The 21844-nt window shown below is 37.2% G+C and overlaps 1 protein-coding gene across 2 annotated transcripts in view; it reads right to left on the bottom strand.

Annotated features, from left to right (window-relative positions):
- Fam120c (family with sequence similarity 120 member C) overlaps positions 1–21844 on the bottom strand; it is a 136555-nt gene that overhangs the window by 24861 nt on the left and 89850 nt on the right. For both annotated transcript variants that reach the window (XM_060374918.1, XM_060374919.1), the window contains exons 10-11: positions 17791–18040; positions 549–663 (exon numbers count right to left, since the gene is read on the bottom strand). In XM_060374918.1, the coding sequence (XP_060230901.1) occupies positions 549–663; positions 17791–18040 (365 nt within the window). The remainder of the gene's footprint in view (positions 1–548; positions 664–17790; positions 18041–21844) is intronic.

Here is a 21844-nt window from a genome sequence, read left to right as displayed (position 1 = left end):
AATACAAATGAAGTAATGGGAACTAGACATTTACTCAGAGACAAGTAGTGACACTAAGGTCCCTGCAGCTTATCTTATACGTGATAAACCTTACCATGGTTTACAAGCCTTCCAAAATCTCTACCTTTTCTGTTTCTTTTCATTCATCATTATGGGGAATGTATAGCAGGCATCTCTTGGTTTTATTAATAGAAGTTTCTATCTGGGTAGGGTAAATAAACATTTACCTATAGAATTATTTTTCTTTAGCTCCAAAAGAAAAAAAAAAAAACAAGTTAAAGTAGACCTAGGAGCTTATGAAAGAAAGAAAGCAAGGTGAGCGTGGAGGGACACACCTATTATCTCAGCACTTGGGAAGTAGAAGCAAAAGGATCAGGAGTTCAAGGTCATCTTTACTTATTATAGCAAGCTCAGGCCCAGCCTGAGACCCTATCTCAACAAATAAACAAAACCTAGGGCTGGAGAAATAGCTTACTCAGCCACTAAAGGCTGGGCTCACAACCAAAAAAAAATTAAAAAAGAATTTAAATGAAGGTAGAATAAATTACCTTGAGTTCTTGAAGCTGATCTGGTTCATAGAGCTGGGTAGACACTGCCTGTGCAAGGAAGGTATCAAGTTCATGGCGATGCAGGATTCTACCACCAGGCCACTGAACCATGTATCTACAAACCAAAACATCATTATTTGATCACAGTTCCCATCATTCATGTCACAGACACTTACTAAGAACCTAAAATGGTGCCAAGCATTATAGCACATACCTGCAATCCTATGAGGAGAAAAGGCAGGAGGATACAGAGTTCTAGGCTGGCATGAGCTTCATGGCAAGACACTATCAGAAATGATAATAACAAGGGCTGGTAGTAGAGAGCTTGCCTGGTATGCGCACGGCTCTGGAATAAGTCCCTCAAACTCTAAAACAAACACACACACACACACACACACACACACATACACACACACACACACACTCCACAGCTTAACAGGAATCAAACTCTGGGCTAATTTATACTGATTCCAAATCTGAGTGGTAGAGGAGATAGGCATGAACAATATTGACAGTGTTGTGTATCAAGGAAAAAAAATGCACAGAGCTCTACAAGAACACAGACGTGTCCCAAAGGTCAAGGAAGTCACCCTGAAAAACTCTCAGCTGGAGCAGAATTTCAAGGGGATTTTATAATTGAGTGAGACACAAGGCAGGGTGCTCTATGCTCTTCTAGGGAAGAATAATATAGAGGCATGATTTGGCAATGATGCACCTGGCTTGACATTGCTAAATGATAGTGGGTAAAATTATAAAGTAGGTCACTACATTCATAGACAGCAAATAAAATCATGGAATGTAAATCTTTGTCACCAAATGGTAGGAAGATATTTAAGGACTGTCAGCAGGAAAGCAATACTGGCATGTATATCAGTTGAGGTGAGTAAATCTGTGGCCAAAGATGGACTAAACAAAGGAGGTAATCCCCAAAGTCCTTTGGGGATGAAGATAAGAGCTATCAGTATATAAACCCAAGCCTCGGTCATGGGAATTTCTTTTCTCACAGTGCTAGGAATGGAATCCAGGACTACATGCATGTTAGGCAAATGCTTTGTCACTTCTAACCCATGACTACAGGTTTTACAGGAGGACAGTAAAGAGAAGAGCCCAAGACTCCAAGAACTCTGGCTTAGGAAGATGACATGGCACCATTTTTAAAGACAGGAAATCTAATTAAGTACCTATTCATGAGTATTTGAATTGACCTAGGAACGGAATGTGTCTTACAATTATAGATACTGAGAATGTAGAGACAGGTGGAAAAATCCTACAAATATATCAGTATAAAATATGTACTCAACTCCTTGAAAACTTATAAGAAAATGAACGTGCACAACTTGTAGAGTTGTACAAGATTCTGGAAACTTGGCATTTAAGGCAAGAGGTGGTGGAGCAACACATGGAATATATTCTTGGGGACTCTGGCCCAATTACTACAGCCACCATCTGGCTTGGAATCTAGAAATCTCTCTGAGCTACTGTCCTTTCTGGGGGTGGAGGGGGTGGGAGTGGGTAGGTGTGGGTGGCGACACTATAAGCATCCCTACCACCAATACTCTTCTCCAAGCTCAAATTCCTTTGCATGTTACAATGATTCTGGAATGGCAGGAATGACAACAAATCCTGTGACTTCTTTAGCAACTATATTCTAAATATCTAGGATACGTAGGCAGGAAGTCTATATCCCACAAAACTTTCCTTTGTCTAGAGCATTTTGTGTCATCTTTCCTGTTCATACATTGTCCTCTTGGAAAATTTATTCATACTTTATAACCTATTTTATATTTTCTGGTAATATATCACTTAGCTATAATTCATAGCAAGTATCTTTCCTAAAGTGTTCTTTTTACCATTTTTTTTTTGCCTTGAAGACTGTTTCGTATATTTTTTTTATTTAGCTTTACTTAAGCTTTTATTTTAAAACTTTTTATCTTAGTTTGTTGGCAAATGTAAAGCAAGCAAGCAAGGAAGCAAGCAAGAAAGAAAAGAAGGAAGGAAGAAAGGAAGAAAGAAAATGAACACAAATGCATTTATATTTGAAGAGCTCAAATGTTACCATCAAGCTATGACACAAAAAGTATAAATAAAAGACATTTAAAATTATAGACTGTGTGATTAACAGAATAAAATTGGAAGGCTTTACTGATTATCCACAAAGAATTTATTCAAGTACCTATGTGAATTACCAGGAGGTCTAGGATCTTGACGTTCTTGATCATCTTTGTTTATTATTTCTCACTTATCATGAACCTTTTAGTATATAGTACAAAGGGATATTGGTAAATATTTATTGGATGAGTAATGTATAAATCAGGTCATACTAAAACAAATGGCAAATAAAAGGCAAAACAACAACAAAAACTTAACCGTCTGCTTCTGAAGAAGAATTGTTTGAATTACATACATCTTGAATGTTTTGTTTTGTTTTTTTTTTTTTAATGACCTAAAGTAGTCAACTGTGAGAGAAAGGCAAGCTCACAGAAAGTCTAATACAATGCACAACGCAGGATCATACAGGCTGGTCTGAATGCTGACTAAACATATCTCAAAAATCAAAGAAGGCTCTACAGAGGAGGAATTAACTTACTTTATTAGGGATTAGAGGTTTGTGCTTGGTTTGATTTATACTCCAGCATTAATCTGAAATTTCTCTCTAGCCTTAGTATAAAGTACAACACAGCAGGTGTTCAATAAATATTTGTTCAACAAATAAGTCACTGTCAGCATATGCTAAGCTCCATTTCGGAATCAGTGCTGCTTTTCAACTAGTGTTGAATAAATTATGAGAAATCATAAGTCAACAGAGTAAGGATAGCAAAAAAAAAAAAAAAAAAAAAAAAAAAACGAAATATACCAGTATTTATAGCTGGTCATCATGTACTATTTTCCAAACTATATGATTCCACTGAGGAGTTTCTTTGGCAAAACTATATCATAGAGGTTAAAGAGTTGGTAAAGAATACTTTTGGCTCTTGCGGAGGACTTGGGTTTGGTTCCCAGCACCCACATGGGGGCTAACAACCATCTGTAACTTCAGTTCCAGAGGATTAAATGTCCTCTTTTGGTCTCTATGGGCAGGACATGTACATGGTACATAGACATACACGCAGGAAAAACACCCATACATATAAAATAAAATAAATAAATATAAAAAACAATAAAGCCTATATTTTTCATTTCCAGTGAATTACATAATTACACATAATAATGCAACTATTGTACAATCTATTATAATTTATACAGTAAGGTATAATTTATTCACATATAGTAAGTTCCTGTGATATTGTAGACACATAGATAGGATCATTATTTGTATAGAATACAGTGGTAAAGAATACATACTTTGAAGGCTGACTTCCTTAGCATTGAGATTCTAGTACTTTGTGACTGTAGGCAACCGTTTAACCTCTGGAAGACTTAGTTTGCTAATCTCTAGAATGGAGCTGGTACTGCCTACATCTGAGAAGGTTGTAATAAAGATGAACATACATGTAAAAGCACTCAGCATTAGTACACAGGACAGTATGCAGTTCTTCTCATTTGGTAAAATTCTTTTATTAGGTACTAAATTCTTACACATACAAAGACTTGTTATTAGCCTATTAATTTTGTGTTTGTTTGTCAAGCCAATATCTTACTGACTTAAATTATGCACATGATTAATACTTGGTAGTCTTTCCTTTTATACCATTTCTATTTTTAATTGTAAGTAACATAAATAATTTCATTTTGATCCTAAACTTTCAAGTTCATTTTGATTCAGAAAAATATAAAAGGCTGGAACTGAGTGGTAAAGCTTTTTTGGAAAAAAAAAAAGGTTTGATACTTAACATTGTAAAACAGAAAGTATAAAGAAAATGAAAACCAAAAATAAAATGACTAGCAACACTGCCATTAGGTATGGCTATCCTTAGTTCTACAGACCAAAACACCACAAAAAAGACCTAAGATAAGAGTTTGATAAAGTCCAACTCATGCATATTTTCTCTTATGAATCAGTCTTTTTTTATGACAAGTCTAAGAACTCTTTACATAGCGCCAGATCCCAAGTATGTCCTGCTTTCTTTTCCTTTTGCAGTTAGATAATTTTGAGTTCATTGGGGCTTTAAGTTATGGTCCAGTATTTTTCCTGACTACAGATTAATGTAACTGCTCCAACACTAATTTTTGGAAAAAAAAAAAAACACCTCAGTCTAGTGATCTGCTTCTATATTTGTCAATATCAGTTGAATATATCAGTGTGGACACATATTCTGGAGTTCTTTGTCCCACAAAAGAACTTTGTCCCCCAGTCTTTAGCAAATAGCTCTGTCTGTGTCTTCGATACTTATAATAAGCCTCCATTTTCTAATCTCCTCCTTTTTTTCAAGATTGTTTTAATTATTAAGGGTCAGTACCTATTTTTTTTTTTTCTGAGACAGGGTTGTACTAAGTGTCCAAACTGGCCTTGAACTAGGCACAAGGGATCTTTTTACTTTTGTTGAGTAGCTAGGGTCTGTGCCCATGTGACTTCACTTTTGATATAAACTTAGAATAAGTTCATTGAATCTAAAAAATCTTGTATGAAAGCTATAGATCAAAGAGAACAGCACGTTTATAATAGTAAGATGTCTAATCCACAAACTATCCATCTACTTACACTGTCTGACTTTTTCATAAACATTTAGCATACTAATTATTTGAAGTGCTGGGGGTTGAACCCAGGTCCTCACATGAATGTACTCTACAATTGACCAGCCCTTGGCATAAAGATTTTAAGGTTGATTCATGATCCATAAATTGACTTAGTTGCTATATAATTTTTCATTGATTGACATACCTCAGTACGTTTGTCCACTTACCAGTTGATATACAATTAGGTTCTTTGAGCTTTTTGGCTATTATGATTAATATTTCCATTAATATTCAAGTATTTCTGTGGGCATATCTTTTCAGTGCTCTTGGAGCAATAGCTAGGAGTGAAATGAATGAGTTATCTGATATATACATGTTTAAACTTTTAAGAAAATAATAAATTTGGGGCTGGAGAGATGGCTTGGTGGTTAAGAAGGTTTGTGGCTCTCCGAGAGGACCCAGTTCAGTTCCCACGTTAAGTAGGTTACAACTACCTTTAACTCAAGCTTCAGAAGATGATGTCCTCTTCTGGCCTCCACAGACATCTGCACATACATGACATACACTCATAAACACTCATACACACATACAGACAGTGACACACACATGCATGCTCACATGCACACACACACAAAAAATACAAAATTTTGAAAAAATATTAAAGAAAAAAAAAAACAAACAAACCAGATGGACATGTACCTCACTGATAAAGCATTTCTTATTGTGTGCAAAGCCATGTTTAAAAAAAAAAAAGCATTGAATTTAAAATAAGAAAATGGCAAAGTAGTTTCAAAAGTAGTTATACCTCCTGTAGTTTTTCAACATTTAAAAATATTTGCTATTGGTCTTTTTAATTATAATCCTTTTGACTGAGTGAAGTAGTATCTACTATTATTATCCCTTTTCTTCAACAAACTGCTGGAAATCTTAGGGTAATAAGGCAAAACCAAAGAGCACTAAATAGGGAAGGAAAAATCAAACTGCCTCTGTTTTCAGAGGTACAATCTCATACTTAAAATATCCCACAGAAATTCATCAGATCTGATAAACAATTTAAACAAAGGTGATAAGATACAAAAATCAAAATTAGAAAAACCAGTAGCCTACACACTGATGGAAAGTGAACTTGCTGAGGAAGAAAATCATAAAAATAATTTAACTTAAAATAACCTCAAAAAAAAACCAAACAAACGAATAAAACTACACCTAATAATAACTCTAACTCATCAGTGGTTCTCGGACTTCCAATGCTGTGACCTTTTAATACAGTTGTGGTCATGTTGTGGTGCCCCAATCATAAAATTATTTTCATTCCTACTGCATAACTATAATTTTGCTGCTGTTATGAATTGTTATGTAAATATGTGAAATGTAGGATATCTGATCTGTAACCCCAAAGGTGTAGTGACCCACAGGTTGAGAACAGCTAAACAGACCAAAAGACTACACTAATACTTATAATACCCCAAAGAAACAGGACAAAAGAAGAAAGGGTCCCCCCCATGTTCATGGAGGAGTTAATACTGTTAAAGTTGCTATGCCAATGAAGCTACAGATTCAGTGTAACTTCCATCAAAGTATCAACAGCTTTCTTTACAGAGAACTAAAAAAATAATCCTCAAAATCATATGGAAGTAGCAAAGACCCTGAACAGAAAAAAAACACTTTTAAAGTTATCATAACACCTAACTTCAAATTATACTACCAAACCAGAGTTAATAACAAAAATCATGGTACTGGAACAAAATAGGCATGGATAGCAATGGAACAGAAATCAAGGGCCATATGTATAATCCAGATCTTCAGGAATTTGATTCTTGGCAAAGGTGACAAAAGCATATACTGAAAGCCAGAATCATTTGAATAAATGGTACTTAGAAAACTAACAACCCCGTGTAGAAAACTGACACTGGCTCTCTCTTATTCTATGTAAAACTATAAGCAAAATAGATCAAAGACCTTAACATAAAGCTGAAACTACTAAACTACAAGTGGGGAACAGGAGAAACACTTCAAGATGTTGGCACAGGTAAAATTTTTTGACTAGGATGTTGATAGCTCAGTGAAAGAGGAAATATAGACAATAGGATTGCATCAAATTCAAAATGTCCGTATAGCAAAGAAGAGGATATAATGTGCATGTTCATATTCACAGCAACAGTGTTTGCAAATTAAGTTAAAGAGTCAGTTTAGGTACCCATCAATTGGATGAGTAAATAAAATGTGCTGTTTATATAGTGTGGTATAATTTGGTCTCAAAGAATGAAATTATGTCATTTGTAGGAAAACTGATGAAACTGAAGGTTATAATATTGAATTATTTAGGCCTGGTATTCACTTTATTGGTAGTTTTTGATTAGTAATTTGAGTCCTGTTATATACTTGCTGAGATTTTCCATTTCTCTTTGAGTTAATTTAAATAATTTGTGACTTTCTAGCAATGTGTTAATTTTATCTATCTCTTAATTTGTTAGCATATTACTCCCCATACTTTATTTTTCCGAGGCCAAATAATATGCATTTGCCATTTTAAATTTCAGTTATTTGACACTTTCCTTTTTTCAGTCATGGTGGGAGGAATCGTGAGAGAGAGAGAGTACTGGGGGTGTGATCAGAATTCATTATGTTCGAAAATGACAATGAGACCCCTTAGGATGTACAATTAATATACCCGAGAAAAAAACCTGAACAAAATCGTGTATTATTTGACTTTATTCTTTTTGTGTGCTTCGCTGTATTTATAGCTAATGCAGACTTAATAGTTCCCTTCTTTCTGATTCTTTGCGTTTATTCAGTGTGCAGTGCTGGGGAAATCTGGGACCTCGTACATGTCAGGTAAGTGCATTCCTGCCGAGCTGTACCCTTGCTCCACTGCTTAACTACCAGGCTCATGCAGCTCTCCTCGCCCAGCCTCCCAAACAGCCAGGACTGGCCATGTGTAGAGCTCAATTTTGGCTTTTTTTCTAGTTTAATATACAAAATTAAGTTATTGGTTTGAGGTTTCTTCTTCTTTTATATTAAAAGCACTTACAGCTATATATTTATCGGCATTGTTTTAGGTGCTCATAAATTATCATGTTGCCATTTTTTTCTTATTCATCTCTATTTTCTGATTTCCTTTGTGGTTTCTCCTGTGACTCATTATGCAGGATTGTGCAATTCCAATTTTCACATACTTGTGACTTTTTTCAAATTTCCTTTTATGGATTATTTCTAATTTGCAGCTGCCACAGATCGTATTTTGAATAATTGCAATCCTCTTACATTCATCCCGTCTTGCTCTGCAACCTAACATATTGTCTATTATGTACAATGTTCCATGCTCACATAGAAATGATGTATGTACTCTGGTAGTGTTGGGTTAGGGATTCTATAGATAACTACAGGACTGATTTACTATGTAGTTCAGGACTTTTATGTCTGAATTTCTTCAGTTATTCTTTATCCATTTTTGAAAATAACATACTGCACTCTATATTTAATTATCTTTTTGTTGTTGTTTTGGGTTTTTTGGGAGGCAGAGTCTCTCTGTGTAGCACTGGCTATCCTGGACTCACTTTGTAAACGAGGCTGGCCTTGAACTCACAGAGATCCAAGTACTGGGATCACAGGCGTGCGCCACCACACCTGGCTTAATTATCTTGTAAGTCCACTCAGGACTGAGCTCAGAGCCATGTGCATGCTAAGCATTCCAATTGTTATTCTTTAATTGAACACGTCCATTTATATTTTTCCTTCTCTTTCTTTCTATCTTTTTTTCTTTTTCTGTTTTTTGTTTTTAAAGGGTTTCTCTGTGTAGTCCTGGCTGTCCTGGAACTCAGTCTGTTGACCTGTTATAAGCAAACATCTAGCAGAAACCATTTAAGAGAAGAAAAATATTTATTTTATTCATGGTTTCAAAGGGACAGGTGATAGGAGGGCATTGGCTAATCGGCTTGCATGATGACACAGAGTTGGGACAGAAAAGTAACATAAAGGGACTTCCATCCAGTGATTTACTTCCTGTTAACTAGGCCTCAATTGTCACAGTTCTGCCATCTTCCAATGAAATATTCATATTTTAATCCATTAGTGGTTTTTGTTGTTGTTGTTTTGGTTTTTCAAGACAGGATTTCTCTGTGTAGCCTTGGCTGTTCAGATACTCTCTCAGTAGACCAGGCTGCTCTTGAACTCACAGAGATCCGCCTGCCTTTCCCTCCTGAGTGCTGAGATTAAAGGTGTGTGCCACCACCCCTGGCTGCATCAGAGTATTAAAGCACTCACTAGGTTAAAACCCTTATGATCTGTTTGTCGCTGGCTATGTCCTCAGATATACTTAGAAGTATGCTTTGCTAATCTCCAAGGTGTTTCCCAATTTTATCAGGTTGATGTGTTTTATCATACCTTCATTAATTTTGTAACCATGGCTTTATTCAAGTGAGATGGGTTTTTTTGTTTGTTTGTTTTTCCTTTTAGTGCTAGAATTTAAACTTGGGGCTTTGTGTGTGTTGAGCAAGCACACCACTACAGAACTACACCCCCCAACTCTTCATTTTGGTTCTTTGAAAATATTTATACTGCTTTTCAGTGTTCAGTCTCCTTTGAAAGCCTGAATTGTTTGTTTGTCACATATTTGTGTTTCTTAGCATGGCTTTTGGAGATCTGTGGATTGATCAGGAATGGTCAATATTATTAGTTAAATTTTCTCTTGTTAACTTAAGCATATTTTCCATGCACAGTGGAACATTTGATGTCTCTGTTGAAAGTTTTCTCTTTTGTTTTTATCTTAACTTGACTTTGTGTCACTCGTGATGAGCAAAAGCCAATAATTGGTTAAAGAATATGCTTAAGTCTTCTCAGCCAGTTAGAGTTTTACCTTTTATCACTGAATATATTTCAGGAGTAAGACTTTTACAGGGCCTTTAGGATATTACACACTTCATCTACACATTCAGAAAGGGACAAGTAACATGCAGATCTCTTTCAGGTCACGTCTAAAAAGAGTCACACAGACTAAAAGGATACATTTAATTTTAGTCTTACATTTAGCTTCTTCGAAGTTATTCTCAGGCTATCTTTTAGTCAGAGGTGGTATTTCATTTGTGCTATAGAGGCATGTATCCTTCATTGATGGGTCTGAGTGTATGGGTCTTTATGAATGACTTGATGTTTGTCCTGATCTAGCATGTACAATTTTTCTGTTCTCAAGTTGACTGTGGTTCCAGGAAGACAAGAGGCTGGTTTTATTTTGTTTTGTTTTTTGAGACAGGATTTCTCTGTATAGCCCCTGCTATCCGGGACTCTCTTTGTAGACCAGGCTGGCCTTGAACTTAGAGATCCGCTTGTCTCTGTTTCCTTGAGTGCTGCGATTATAGGTGTTCACCACCATGATGGACTGAGGCTGATCCTTTTTATGGTTCTTGCTATAAAACTTCCAGATCTTCTGACACTTTACTATGTCAGTTACCTACCAGCCTCCTATTTGCTTATTATTAAGACCCCCTATGCTTTCCACATAGTTGTAGGCACAGAGTTCTCCAAATCTTATTCTAAATCTTATCAGTCTCCACTCCCTTCATTTCCTAGTTAGGGTTTCTATTATTGTGATGAAACACTATGACCAAGTGCACTGTTCATCATCAAAGAAAGTCAGGACAGGGAATCAAACAGGACAGGAACCTGGAGCCAGGGGCTGATGCATGGAGGGTGCTGCTTACTGGCTTGTTTTCCATAGCTTGCTCAGCCTGCTTTCTTACAGAACCCAGAACCACCTACAATGGTCTGGGCCCTCCCATATCAATCACTAATTAAAGAAAATGCCCTATAGTCAAAATTTATGGAGGCATTTTCTCATTTGAGGTTTCCTCCTTCCAGATAACTGTAATTTGTGTCAAGTTGACATAAAAGCTAGCCAGGACACACACACCTTTATGGCTTGCCTACCCCAGCAAAGATCTTCTGATTGTTTTATTGGATCTAGGGATGTTTTTCCCAGTATGAAATGTAATGCTTCTACTCTACAGGTGAGCACTGAAAATGAAAACACTGGCGTTGGCAGCCCTGATCTTTGCAGTTTACCCCTCGAGTTGTGAAAACTCCCTCCATCATATCTACTGCAAGGAGGCAATTAGAGCCTCAACTATCATCAGCCAGCTTCCCTTGGATTAGAGCAGTGGTTTTCAACCTGTGGGTCATGAGCACTTTAGGGGTTCAAACGACCCTTTCACAGGAGTCACACATCTCATATCCTACATATCAGACATTTACATTACTATCCATAACAGTAGCAAAATTACAGTTATGAAATAGCAATGAAAATAATTTTATGGTTGAGGGTCACCACAACACGAGTAACTGCGTTGAAGGTCACAGCATTAACAAGGTTGAATACCACTGGATTAGAGTTTCTGCCCTTTTATGAACGGGATTGGGGTCAATAATCCCCTTGGCCACACTTACCTGGACACAGGGATGGGATTGATGACAAATGGCAGCCTTCCCTTTCCAGGGTAAAATAACAGCCCAAGAATAGGAGCTGGGAGAAGGAGTCCCTGTCTTCTTGGCTATTCCTGCTTGAAATAGACCCACTTTAATAGAGGTGAGGGCAAGGGAGTGACCTTGACTCAAAACTATAGACTTACTGATGCCTCGAGCAGATTCAGACTGTCTTTTTGTTGAAACCTACATGTCCACTTCCATTAGAAAAAAAAAAAAAAAACAACAAACTATTGTCGTCAATATAGAATTCTGTACCACTTCCTTTGCCTTTAATACCACTGGTCAAATTTACATATTTTAATTCTATTCAAGTAAAACGAGAATCACTTCTCTTGCCTGTCAACTAAACATTTCATATTATTAATAGCATGTAAGTGGATTAGTTGTGGTTTTCAGTGTCTCTCCAAACAATAGCATAACTTTTGTACATGTTATTTCTCTCTACTTTTATGCATTTGAATAACTATATGAGTCTTTTTCCCATATTTAGCAATATAAATTTTATGCATGTAATTTATAGTATATCAGTAACTAGATTCCTTGTCTCTATTTCATCCTCAACTATCCCTGTTATATGACATTTCAATAATAATATCAGATGTTTTAGTCCAATTGACACTTACCAGCATTGATTTAAAAATTCAGATGTTTTAAAAACATAATGAAAATGCTAGTTTAAACAGTAAGCAGCACTGGGCCCAATTATAGTCACACTGTTTTAAGAGAGTTCCTTGCACTGCTGTTTGCTTCAAATAACACAGCTTCCACTGGGCAAAGCCACAACCTGAAAAGCAGCATTAGAAGGAAAACCATTTCTAAAGTACTGTTTCAGGTTTCACCAATAGGACCAAGGTCATTCATGTCAGCTAGCCAAGCATCCGTGCCACCTTGTAAAGTCACAGTCTAAGGCTTTCATAATATTCTTCACACGTGCAAGTTTGCTTGGTTTCTTCCTTTTTCTGTCCCTCCTGGTAGAAGCTGCTCACCTCAAGACTCTGTGAGTAGCTATCTCCAACTGTACTAACACTGCTTAATTATTAGAATAAATGGCTTCTGAGGTGTTAAATGGCACCATTCTATGATGTTAATTACTTTTCTGATCATGCAAAAACCAACTAATCCTTTGCTTTTATGACTCCCTCTAGGAGAAGAAATCCCTACACTAGCCACTAACAACTTCCCTTGGTGGATTTTATTTTTACAATAAGTTTTAAATGTTCTGAATGTATAGTATATATGCATGTACATATGTGTGGGCTATATGTGTGTGCCATGGTGCATGTGTGGAAGGCAGAGGATATTGGCTTATGGGAGTAAGCTCTTTCTTTCTACCATGTGGGTCTTGAATTTAAACAGGTTGTCAGGCTTGCTGGCAGATGTGTTATCTGCTGAGCCATCTTGGTGGCCCTCATAGATTTTATGGAATAAATGTTTTTCCATTTGTGGTATGTCAGTAGGACATATAATGGAAAAATTAAATGATTTTTTGTTTTCAAGACAGGGCTTCTCTGTGTAGCCTTGGCTGTGCTGGACTCACTTTGTAGAGCAGCTTGGTCTCAAACTCATATAGAGCTGCCTACTCTGGCCTTCCCAAGTGCTGGGATTAAGGTGTGTGCCACCATGCCTGGTTTCATTTCTTAATTTTTTGAAGGTGTGTGTGCACACACTCACCTGAACGTGCATATTGTGTATGGTCAGAGAACAACTTTAAGGAGTTAATTCTCACATTCCACAACGTAAGTGCCAGGGGTCAAGATTTAGTTGTAAGACTTGATAACAAGCCCTTTTATCCACTGTGCCATCTTACTGGCCCAAAACTGTGTTGAAAATATTTCGTCTTCTTAAAATATAGGAATTGGTAGCCAGAAAAACTAGGGATTTAAATTCTTTAACTACTGTGTCTTCCTATATGATTGCTGTCAGTAGCTGTTCTACCAGTTTATTTCCTCATTTGTGAGGCAGTGTATTTGGCACTATTACTAAAAGGATTAGAAACATCAACAACAGGCAGATGGTAGGAAATAGAATAGTACCTACTCTTGATGACTTAATAAAAACACTGGGGTACTGATCAAAATAGGCAATTTTACCTTCAGATACTGTCTCTTCATTTTGAATCTTTGAGAAATGTAATCTTTCTATTTTTTTTTCTTTGAGTTTGGGGCAGTGTAGTATCATTTGTCATTGCTATTGGTAGGGATGTCTGTAAAAGTATCTGTTTTGCTTATTGTAATAATTAACCTCAATTGTCAACTTGATGTGATCTAGAATCACCATGGAGATGGGATTATCTTAATTACATTAACCGTGGTAGGAAGAAGCACCCACTATGAGTGTCACCATTCCCTGATCTGGGATCCTGTACTGTATAAAAAGGAGAAAGACAGCTGAGCACCACCCTTGTGTTTCTTTTTCAGGACAATGTATACAGCATGACTAACTGTCTCATGATCTAGTCACTTTCTATTCCCTACTATGATGACTCTATGCTTGAACTAACCATCGAAATGAACTCTTTCTCCTATAAGTTGCTTTTACCAGAGTATTTCAACACAGCAAATTGGAAAAGAAATGACATTTACCTTGGTCCTTTGTGATCTGTTAAGCACTAGAAACTCAGATGACTAAATTGTCAGAAATGTGTTTAAGAATAAACAGGTTGAACAGGCGCCTGAGGGTTTCTCTTTTGACGTTCACAGGCCTTGTTAAAATATCTGAACACTGTATTTGTGTTAGATACTGTAGCTCCTGGACATATTCCACATAAACAAGACAACCACGTAAATGGGAAAATATGCTATTACGAAAAGATTTAGAGCAAAGATAAAATGGGACTGGCTCTGAAGGCACTTGACACCAAACCTCACAAACCAGAATTCCATCCCCAGGACCTACGTGATAGGAGGAGAGAACCAACTTCCACAAGCTGCTCTGACCTCTACATGTGAATTGTGGCAAATGCACACCATATACCCATATATACACATATATAATAAAAGAAATAAAGGTTATGAAAGAAGGAAACAAAATGCCCAATTTCAGAGTTAATATGAGAAAATTTTAATGATTTATTTTTATTTTATATGCATTGGTGTTTTACCTGTATGTATGTCTCTGTAAGAGTGTCAGATCCCCTGGAAATGGAGTTACAGACAGTTGTGAGCTGCCATGTGAGTGCTGGGAATTGGGTTCTCTGGAAGAACAGTCAGTGCTCTTAACTGCAGAGCCATCTCTCTAGCCCCCTATATGGGACAATTTTTATCTGTGGCTCAGGAACATGTTACTCATGAGAAAGATAAAATTTGTAACTATAATTCTTTTCCTGGAAAATATCACGGTTCACCAATCTGATTGTCAAGATACTTAGATGACCAGTACATTGTATTGAACATTTATTATGTAGGAGGGACGATGCAAGAATTATGTAAATGCTCAAATGGCTGAGAAGAATTATTATTCCCACTTACAGTGAAAAAGAAAGTGTTCAGAAAGGCTAAAGTGAGTTACCCAAGATAAAAAAGGGGAAAACAAAACTCTAAACTGAGGCTTAGTGTGGCGGTCCATAAATGTAATTCCAACACGCAGGATCAGCCTCAAGCCAAGTTGAAGGCTAACCTGGGTTACAGAGTTCAAGGTTAGAGCAACTGTTTTGCCCATAAAACTTTAGCACCAAAGGAAAAAACCAAAAACCAAAAACAAAAGGTCACCCCCATGGCTAGTTAAAGAAAAATAAATATCTACATATTTCATGAAATCTACTGGATTTTGATTGTGTGACATATAACTGGGAATATGAAGAAACAGAAGAAGCTAGCTGTTATTCTAAGTATATAAGTTAGTACAGCTATAATCTATTGCAATTTGGTAATATTTACTAACAAAATTACAGGCATATTTCATAGCAGTGGTTCTCAACCTATGAATCATGACCCCTTTGGCAACCCTCTATCTCCAAAAATGTTTACGTCATGATTCATAATGGTAGCAGTATTACAGTTATGAAGTTGCAATGCAAATAATTTTAAGGTTGCAGTGGTCACCACAACATGAAGGAGTGTGTTAAAGGGTCCCAGTGCTAGAAAGGGTGAGAACCACTGGTTTATTAGATAAAGAAGGTTTATTCCTGGGTATTTACTTGAGATACATTGACAAAGGAACACTAAAATGAACATCTCATGAAAATATATCCTGGAAACTGTAAAGATAGCTCAGTGGCTTAGTTCATAGCACTCACATGGTGGCTTACAACCATCTCTAATTCCATTTTTGGGGAATCTTAGAGCCTCTTCTGACCTCTGTGGGCACTGCATGCATGTGGTATACAGACATACATGCAAGCAAATACCTATATGCATAAAATCAATAAACACAGTTTTTGTAAAATTTTTTTAACACACTGAGTAAAATCCCAGAGAACTGGAAAGAAGCATCTACTAATTAATCAGTAAAATACTGTGAAAATAGTATTTGATGGAATATGACCCAACAATCAAGGAGAGGGAACCATATAGGAATGTTGATATATTGAAAACAATAACACTGAATGAATCTAGACATCTGTGCCTATAGTCCAATCTGCTAGGGAGGCTAAGTCAAGAAGAGGGCTTACGCACTGTAGTTCAGACAATAGTAAGAGTCCATTTGTCCTGACTAGTTTTAGTCAACGTGACACAAATTACAGTTATCTGAAAGGAGGGAAACTCAAATGAGAAAAATGCCTCCTTAAGATCAGGCTCAAAAAAAAAAAAAAAAGAGATCGGGCTCTAAGGTATTTTATTAATTAGTTATTGATGGGGAGGGCCCAGCCCATTGTGGGTAATGCCACCCCTGGGCTGGTGGTCCTGGGTTCTATAAGAAAGCTGGCTGAGCAAGCCATGACGAGCAAGCCAGTAAGCATCCATGGTCTCTGCATCAGCTCCTGCCTCCAGCTTCCTGCCCTGTTTGAGTTCCTACCCTGACTTTCTCCAATGATGAACAGTGATGTGGAAGTGTAAGCCAAATAAACCCTTTCTTCCTCAGCTTGCTTTGGTCATAGTGTTTCATCAGAGCAATAGTAACCCTAAGACATCATTGTACTAAATAAGATAAAATAAATTAAAATTCAAAGAAATAAAGGAAAAAAACCGTAAGAAATAAAATGATATGTAAAGTAATCCATGGTCAGAAATACCACATGTTCTTTTTTCTAATAACCTATCTTAGCTGGTAATTTTTATATTTGTGTAATCAGGTGGAACTGAATGTGTGTATGGTCAAGATAATGGGTCCATGAAGGGAGAAAAAGAGGCTTTAAGAGAAAGAGGATGGTAGAACACATGTGAAATAAAAATGGAAAAGGAGATAAAGAGGGGTTAACTAGGAAGAAGGAGCAGAAAGATGCAAGAAAGGAGGGGTGAGGGAGAGAATCAACCGAAACCAGGAATGCATAAAAAACAGGAGGAATCTTGATAATAAGTGAGCTAATCAAAAATTAAACAATGAGCTGGGTGTGGTAGTGCACACCTGTGATCCCAGCACTCTGGGAGGCAGAGGCAGGTGGATCTCCATGAATTTAAGGCCAGTGTGGTCTACAAAGCAAGCACAGGACAGCCAAGGCTACACAGAGAAACCCTGTCTCAAAAAACCAAAAACAAATGGGAAAAAAAAAGAATGAGAACTGTTGGCAACAAAAACTAAAGTAAAATAAAGCAAATTAGGGCTGGAGAGATGGTTAAGTGATTAGGAGCACCTGCTGCTTTTCCGGAGGACCAAGGGTTTGATTCCCAGCACCCACATAGTGGCACACAAGTCATCTGTCACTCCCAATCCAGGGGATACAAAGACTTTTTTAGTTTCTGGGAGAACTGCATGCACATGCTATACAAACATGAGGCAAACACTCATCCACATAAAATAGAAACGAATGAATCTACAAAATTGTTAAATAAAACATAAATTCATGCATGTATTAATGAGAACATGGGATCATAAACTGAAACTATCCATATAACAATCATTCCTAATGTTCCTGAAGGCTAAGTCAAACATAAAACAAAAGAAAACAAAACAAAAAACAAACAAACAAAAAAACCTCTTCCCCTTGAAATGCTTGAAGAGAACACTTGAAGAAGATGTCAAAAAATAAAATAGGAGAGTCTGTCCTGCAGCTTACCGGAGTACACAGCACATGAGCAGCAGGTGGGTGGGAACATTGGCTGGATTGAGCATACTGGGTGTATCTGACTTCATACAGGCCAGGAAAGCCCGCATCCTCCTGTTCTTGTCCTCAACTGCTTTGCCTAACCAGAGCTTCTTGAGGTTAGGGCAAGTCCATTCCCGAAATGTGAGTGCAGATACCAGCTCAGGGGTTTGAGGTGACTTCCCTTTATAGGCAGACCACTCTTTAAGGATCACAGAAGGAACTGAAAAACAGAAAGCAAGGATAAATGGACTCTAGAGAATCGGAACATTACTGTTGCTGCCTTCAAATGACAGAATCTATTCAATTTTGATATCTTTTCATTTTTGTCACTGTAATTGTTGTTGTTAGCACTAGTAACTACTAGAAGTCACATGCATTTGTTTAGCAGTTGGTATATACACCATCTAATTTATACCTAATTCTCACATTGATTCTCACAAAGATCCCGAAAAGGGAACAGACATGACATTTTACTAGAACATAATGTTTACTTTGCAGAAGGAAAAAGTTAAGATCCCATGCCATACAGTTTTTAAAATAATTTGAAACTTATTTTTTTTTCAATGCAGTTTATTCAGGAACCTTGAACAATCCTCGGACCCTGGGGAAAGCCAGCCCACAGCTTAAATAGCCTCTGGGTAGCCAACCCCAGCATGCCACATGGGCAATGCAGATAGGTCCACATACATGTAAGCAAGCCAGATCCTCAGCCTTAGCCAAATGTGGAATTGTTCGTGACAGAGAGCACTCACCATCGGGAAGGTGGAAGGCGGAAACCAGCTCCATCTTTAAGGCACAGCATTCCGCAGCTCTCTACAGTTCCCCCTTTTTTTGTTTTAGACGCATCAGGCAAGAGTATAGGTCTGATCTCTGATATTAGAAATAAATTGGGACTTTGTACTGATGTTCATTTAGGTGTCATCCACCCAAAGAGCATCAGACCATACTGGGCAGACTGCTCAGACCCTGAATAATCATTTAGCCAATGTAGCTCATGCCTTAGTTGTACAAAAAGGAATTAATGCTCAACTAAAAGGAAGCTTGATGGTGTTCAATCAGAGGATTGACCTCGTGCAGGAACAAATCGCTCAACTTGGCTGTCAATGAAAATATGCTGGACTTTGAGTCACTAGCATATAACATGAGATTTTTTCCTGTGCTGCAAATCTGTCTAAACAATTGTCGAGCTATATTTTAGGTAATTGGTCTGGAGAATTCGATACTATGATGGAGCAGCTGAGAGTGGCCATTATCACGGTAAATTCTACCAGAGTGGACACAGGACTAGCCACAGGATTATCACCATGGATTGCTGCAGCCATGAATCATCTGAAGGAATGGGCGGGCATGGGAGCATTAGCAGGCCTTCTGGTGTTGGTCTCCTTGGTTTGCCTGTGGTATATATGCAAGATTAGAGTCTCACAACAGTGTGATGCAGCCATGATCATTCAGGCCTTTACAGCCATTGAAGCAGGACAGTCTCCCCAAGCATGGATGGCTACCATAAAAAGCTAAAATGTTACGCTCAGGATGCGAGGCTAAGCACTGCACTCAGGGTCAGCCGCTTTGGACCCAGAGAAGAGCATGTCTGATTGCATGCGGGTTGATGCCCCAGGTCCCGCCTCTGAGAAAAAGGTATTGGACAGGTCTGAAACTTATTTTTAAGTAGATACACCAGACCAAGGAAAGACATCCAAGGAAGAATTATGTGAATACTTAGTTTCATAAAAGATTATAGGATATTCCCAAAGATTTTAAATTCTTAAACAAAACCAACCCCCCCCTGCAAATCTTAGCAACTCTGGAAGTTTATCAGATGTTAGGGGCCAGCCTGGACAAAAGAAACTGTCTCTAAAACCAAAGCCTCCAAGCCATTCAAATCCAACATCAAGTAGATTTACAAAGGTGAAAACACAGAAAACCATGGCTTCAGCTCAGATGCCTAGTCCTTTGTCTGTTGCTCGAGATGCAAGTATCCACTCAGTCATCCAACTGGGGTATTTCCTCTCAATTTCCACTTTTTAAAGCTATATATTAATATATTATTAATATGTCAAATTCTTTCCAATGCTTTTTCTGGATCCATTAATATAACCATACAATTTTCTTCTTGACCTTATTTAGACAGATTAATTTTAAATTAAAAATAAATTTAAATATTAGATTAAGCTTGCCACAACAGAATAAAGCCTACTTAGCAAAACAAACAAACAAACAAAACACACTACTTGTTTTGGTTTTGTTTGAGAATTCTAAATCTCAATATATATATTCTATGTTGTTGAATTCTATTAATATTTTTGTTTCTTTGATTTTCTAAGGCAGCACCATGCTAAGAAGCTCAGGATGGCCCTCAACTCTCTATATACACATGATACAGGCTAACATTTAAAGAATTTTTATGTTTATATTATCTTAATCTATTGCTATAAAAAGATCACCACAGGTAGAGTAATAGTGCACACCTGTAATCCCAGCACTTGGAAGCAGAGATAGGTGGATTTCTGTGAGTTCAAGTCCATTCTGGTTGTTATAGTGCGTTCCAGGCCAATGAAAGCTACACAGTGAGATTCTGTCTCAAAAAGCCATAGACTAGAATAGATGGCTTATCAAGCACATTTATCTATTTCACAAAGTCCTAGAAACAGGAGTTTTAGACCCAAATGCAGAGGGATGTATTTTTTGAGGTCCTGCTTTCTAATTTACAGATAACTATCTTCTTGTTATTTTTTGTTTTGTTTTATTGTTTTCGTTTTTGTTTTTTTTTCTCTTTGAGACAGGGTTTCTCTGTGTAGGCCTGGCTGTGCTGGACTCACCCTGTAGACCAGGCTGGCCTCGAACTCACAGCCTGCATGCAGAAGTGATTTTCTGCTTCCACCATGTGGGTTCTGGGAATCAAATTTAGATTGTCACTGGTGACAGGACTTGAACTGCTAAATCTCCCTGGCCCTAAATAGCTTCTATATATACACTGAAACAGTGTTATAATTTTTGTTCCAGTGAAACACAATTTAGAAACTTCAAGGATGTCTATTTTAGGTTAATCAATTATTTTGTTCTTTTTACCATTTTTTTTTTTCTTTTCTGGTATTGCAAGATTCATTATTTTACCATTCTTTTTTCTGTATGAACTGCCTTTAGCCATTCTGCTTGTAAATTAACATAGTTCTCCTTCATTACCAAAGAATCTTATTTGATAAATAATTGTATGTTGCTGTGGTGGTTAGAATGAAAATGGCTTCCATAGGTTCATATGTTTGAATGTTTGGTATCCAGTTAAGGGAACTGTTTGGGAGGGATGGGGTGTGTGGCCTTGCTAGAGAAGTTGTCTTACTAGGAGTAGGCTTTGTGGTTTCAAAAGACTCTTGCCATTCCCTGTGGGCTCTCCTTCCTGTCTCATGCTTGTGGCTAAAGATAAAAGCTCTTAACTGTTCCTGCCACCATGGTTTTGCTCTACCATCACTACCATGGACTTTAACTCTTTGAAATCATAAACCCAATTACATTTGTTTTATAGGTTACCTTGGTCATGTTGTGTCATCACAGCAATAGAAAAGTAACTAAGACAGTTGGTTATTCTTTTCTTTCAGTACTTGAAAATGTTTTGGTAACTCCTTCTGAATTCTAAGGCTTCTGATCAAAGACCACCTGTTATTTATAATTATTTTTCCTTTAAAAGTAAACATCATATAAAGGAATTAGCTTTATTATGGAATTTTTGTACAGATGTCATTCTAATTTTCTCTGAGAGTTTGACAATACAAATAGTAGATCTTTTGCTATAGTCCTACAGGTCTTTATTCTTTTCAGGCTGTTGTGTCCACTCCACCATTTAGCCTATTCGTGAGCATTGTGTTTTGTTGTTTGTTTGTGGAAAGAGGGTCTCATGCAGCTCAGGATGGCTTCAAATTTACTATGCAGCCTATAGGATGAACTTGAATTCCTGATTTTTCTTCCTCTACCACCAAAGTTCTGGGATGAAAGCATACCATATAACTAGAAAGGATTTTACTTGGGTTATTGT

This window comes from Meriones unguiculatus, chromosome X, assembly GCF_030254825.1.
Source record: "Meriones unguiculatus strain TT.TT164.6M chromosome X, Bangor_MerUng_6.1, whole genome shotgun sequence".
NCBI classification, from domain to species: Eukaryota; Metazoa; Chordata; class Mammalia; order Rodentia; family Muridae; genus Meriones; species Meriones unguiculatus.
This window is presented reverse-complemented; position numbering and strand designations above follow the sequence as displayed.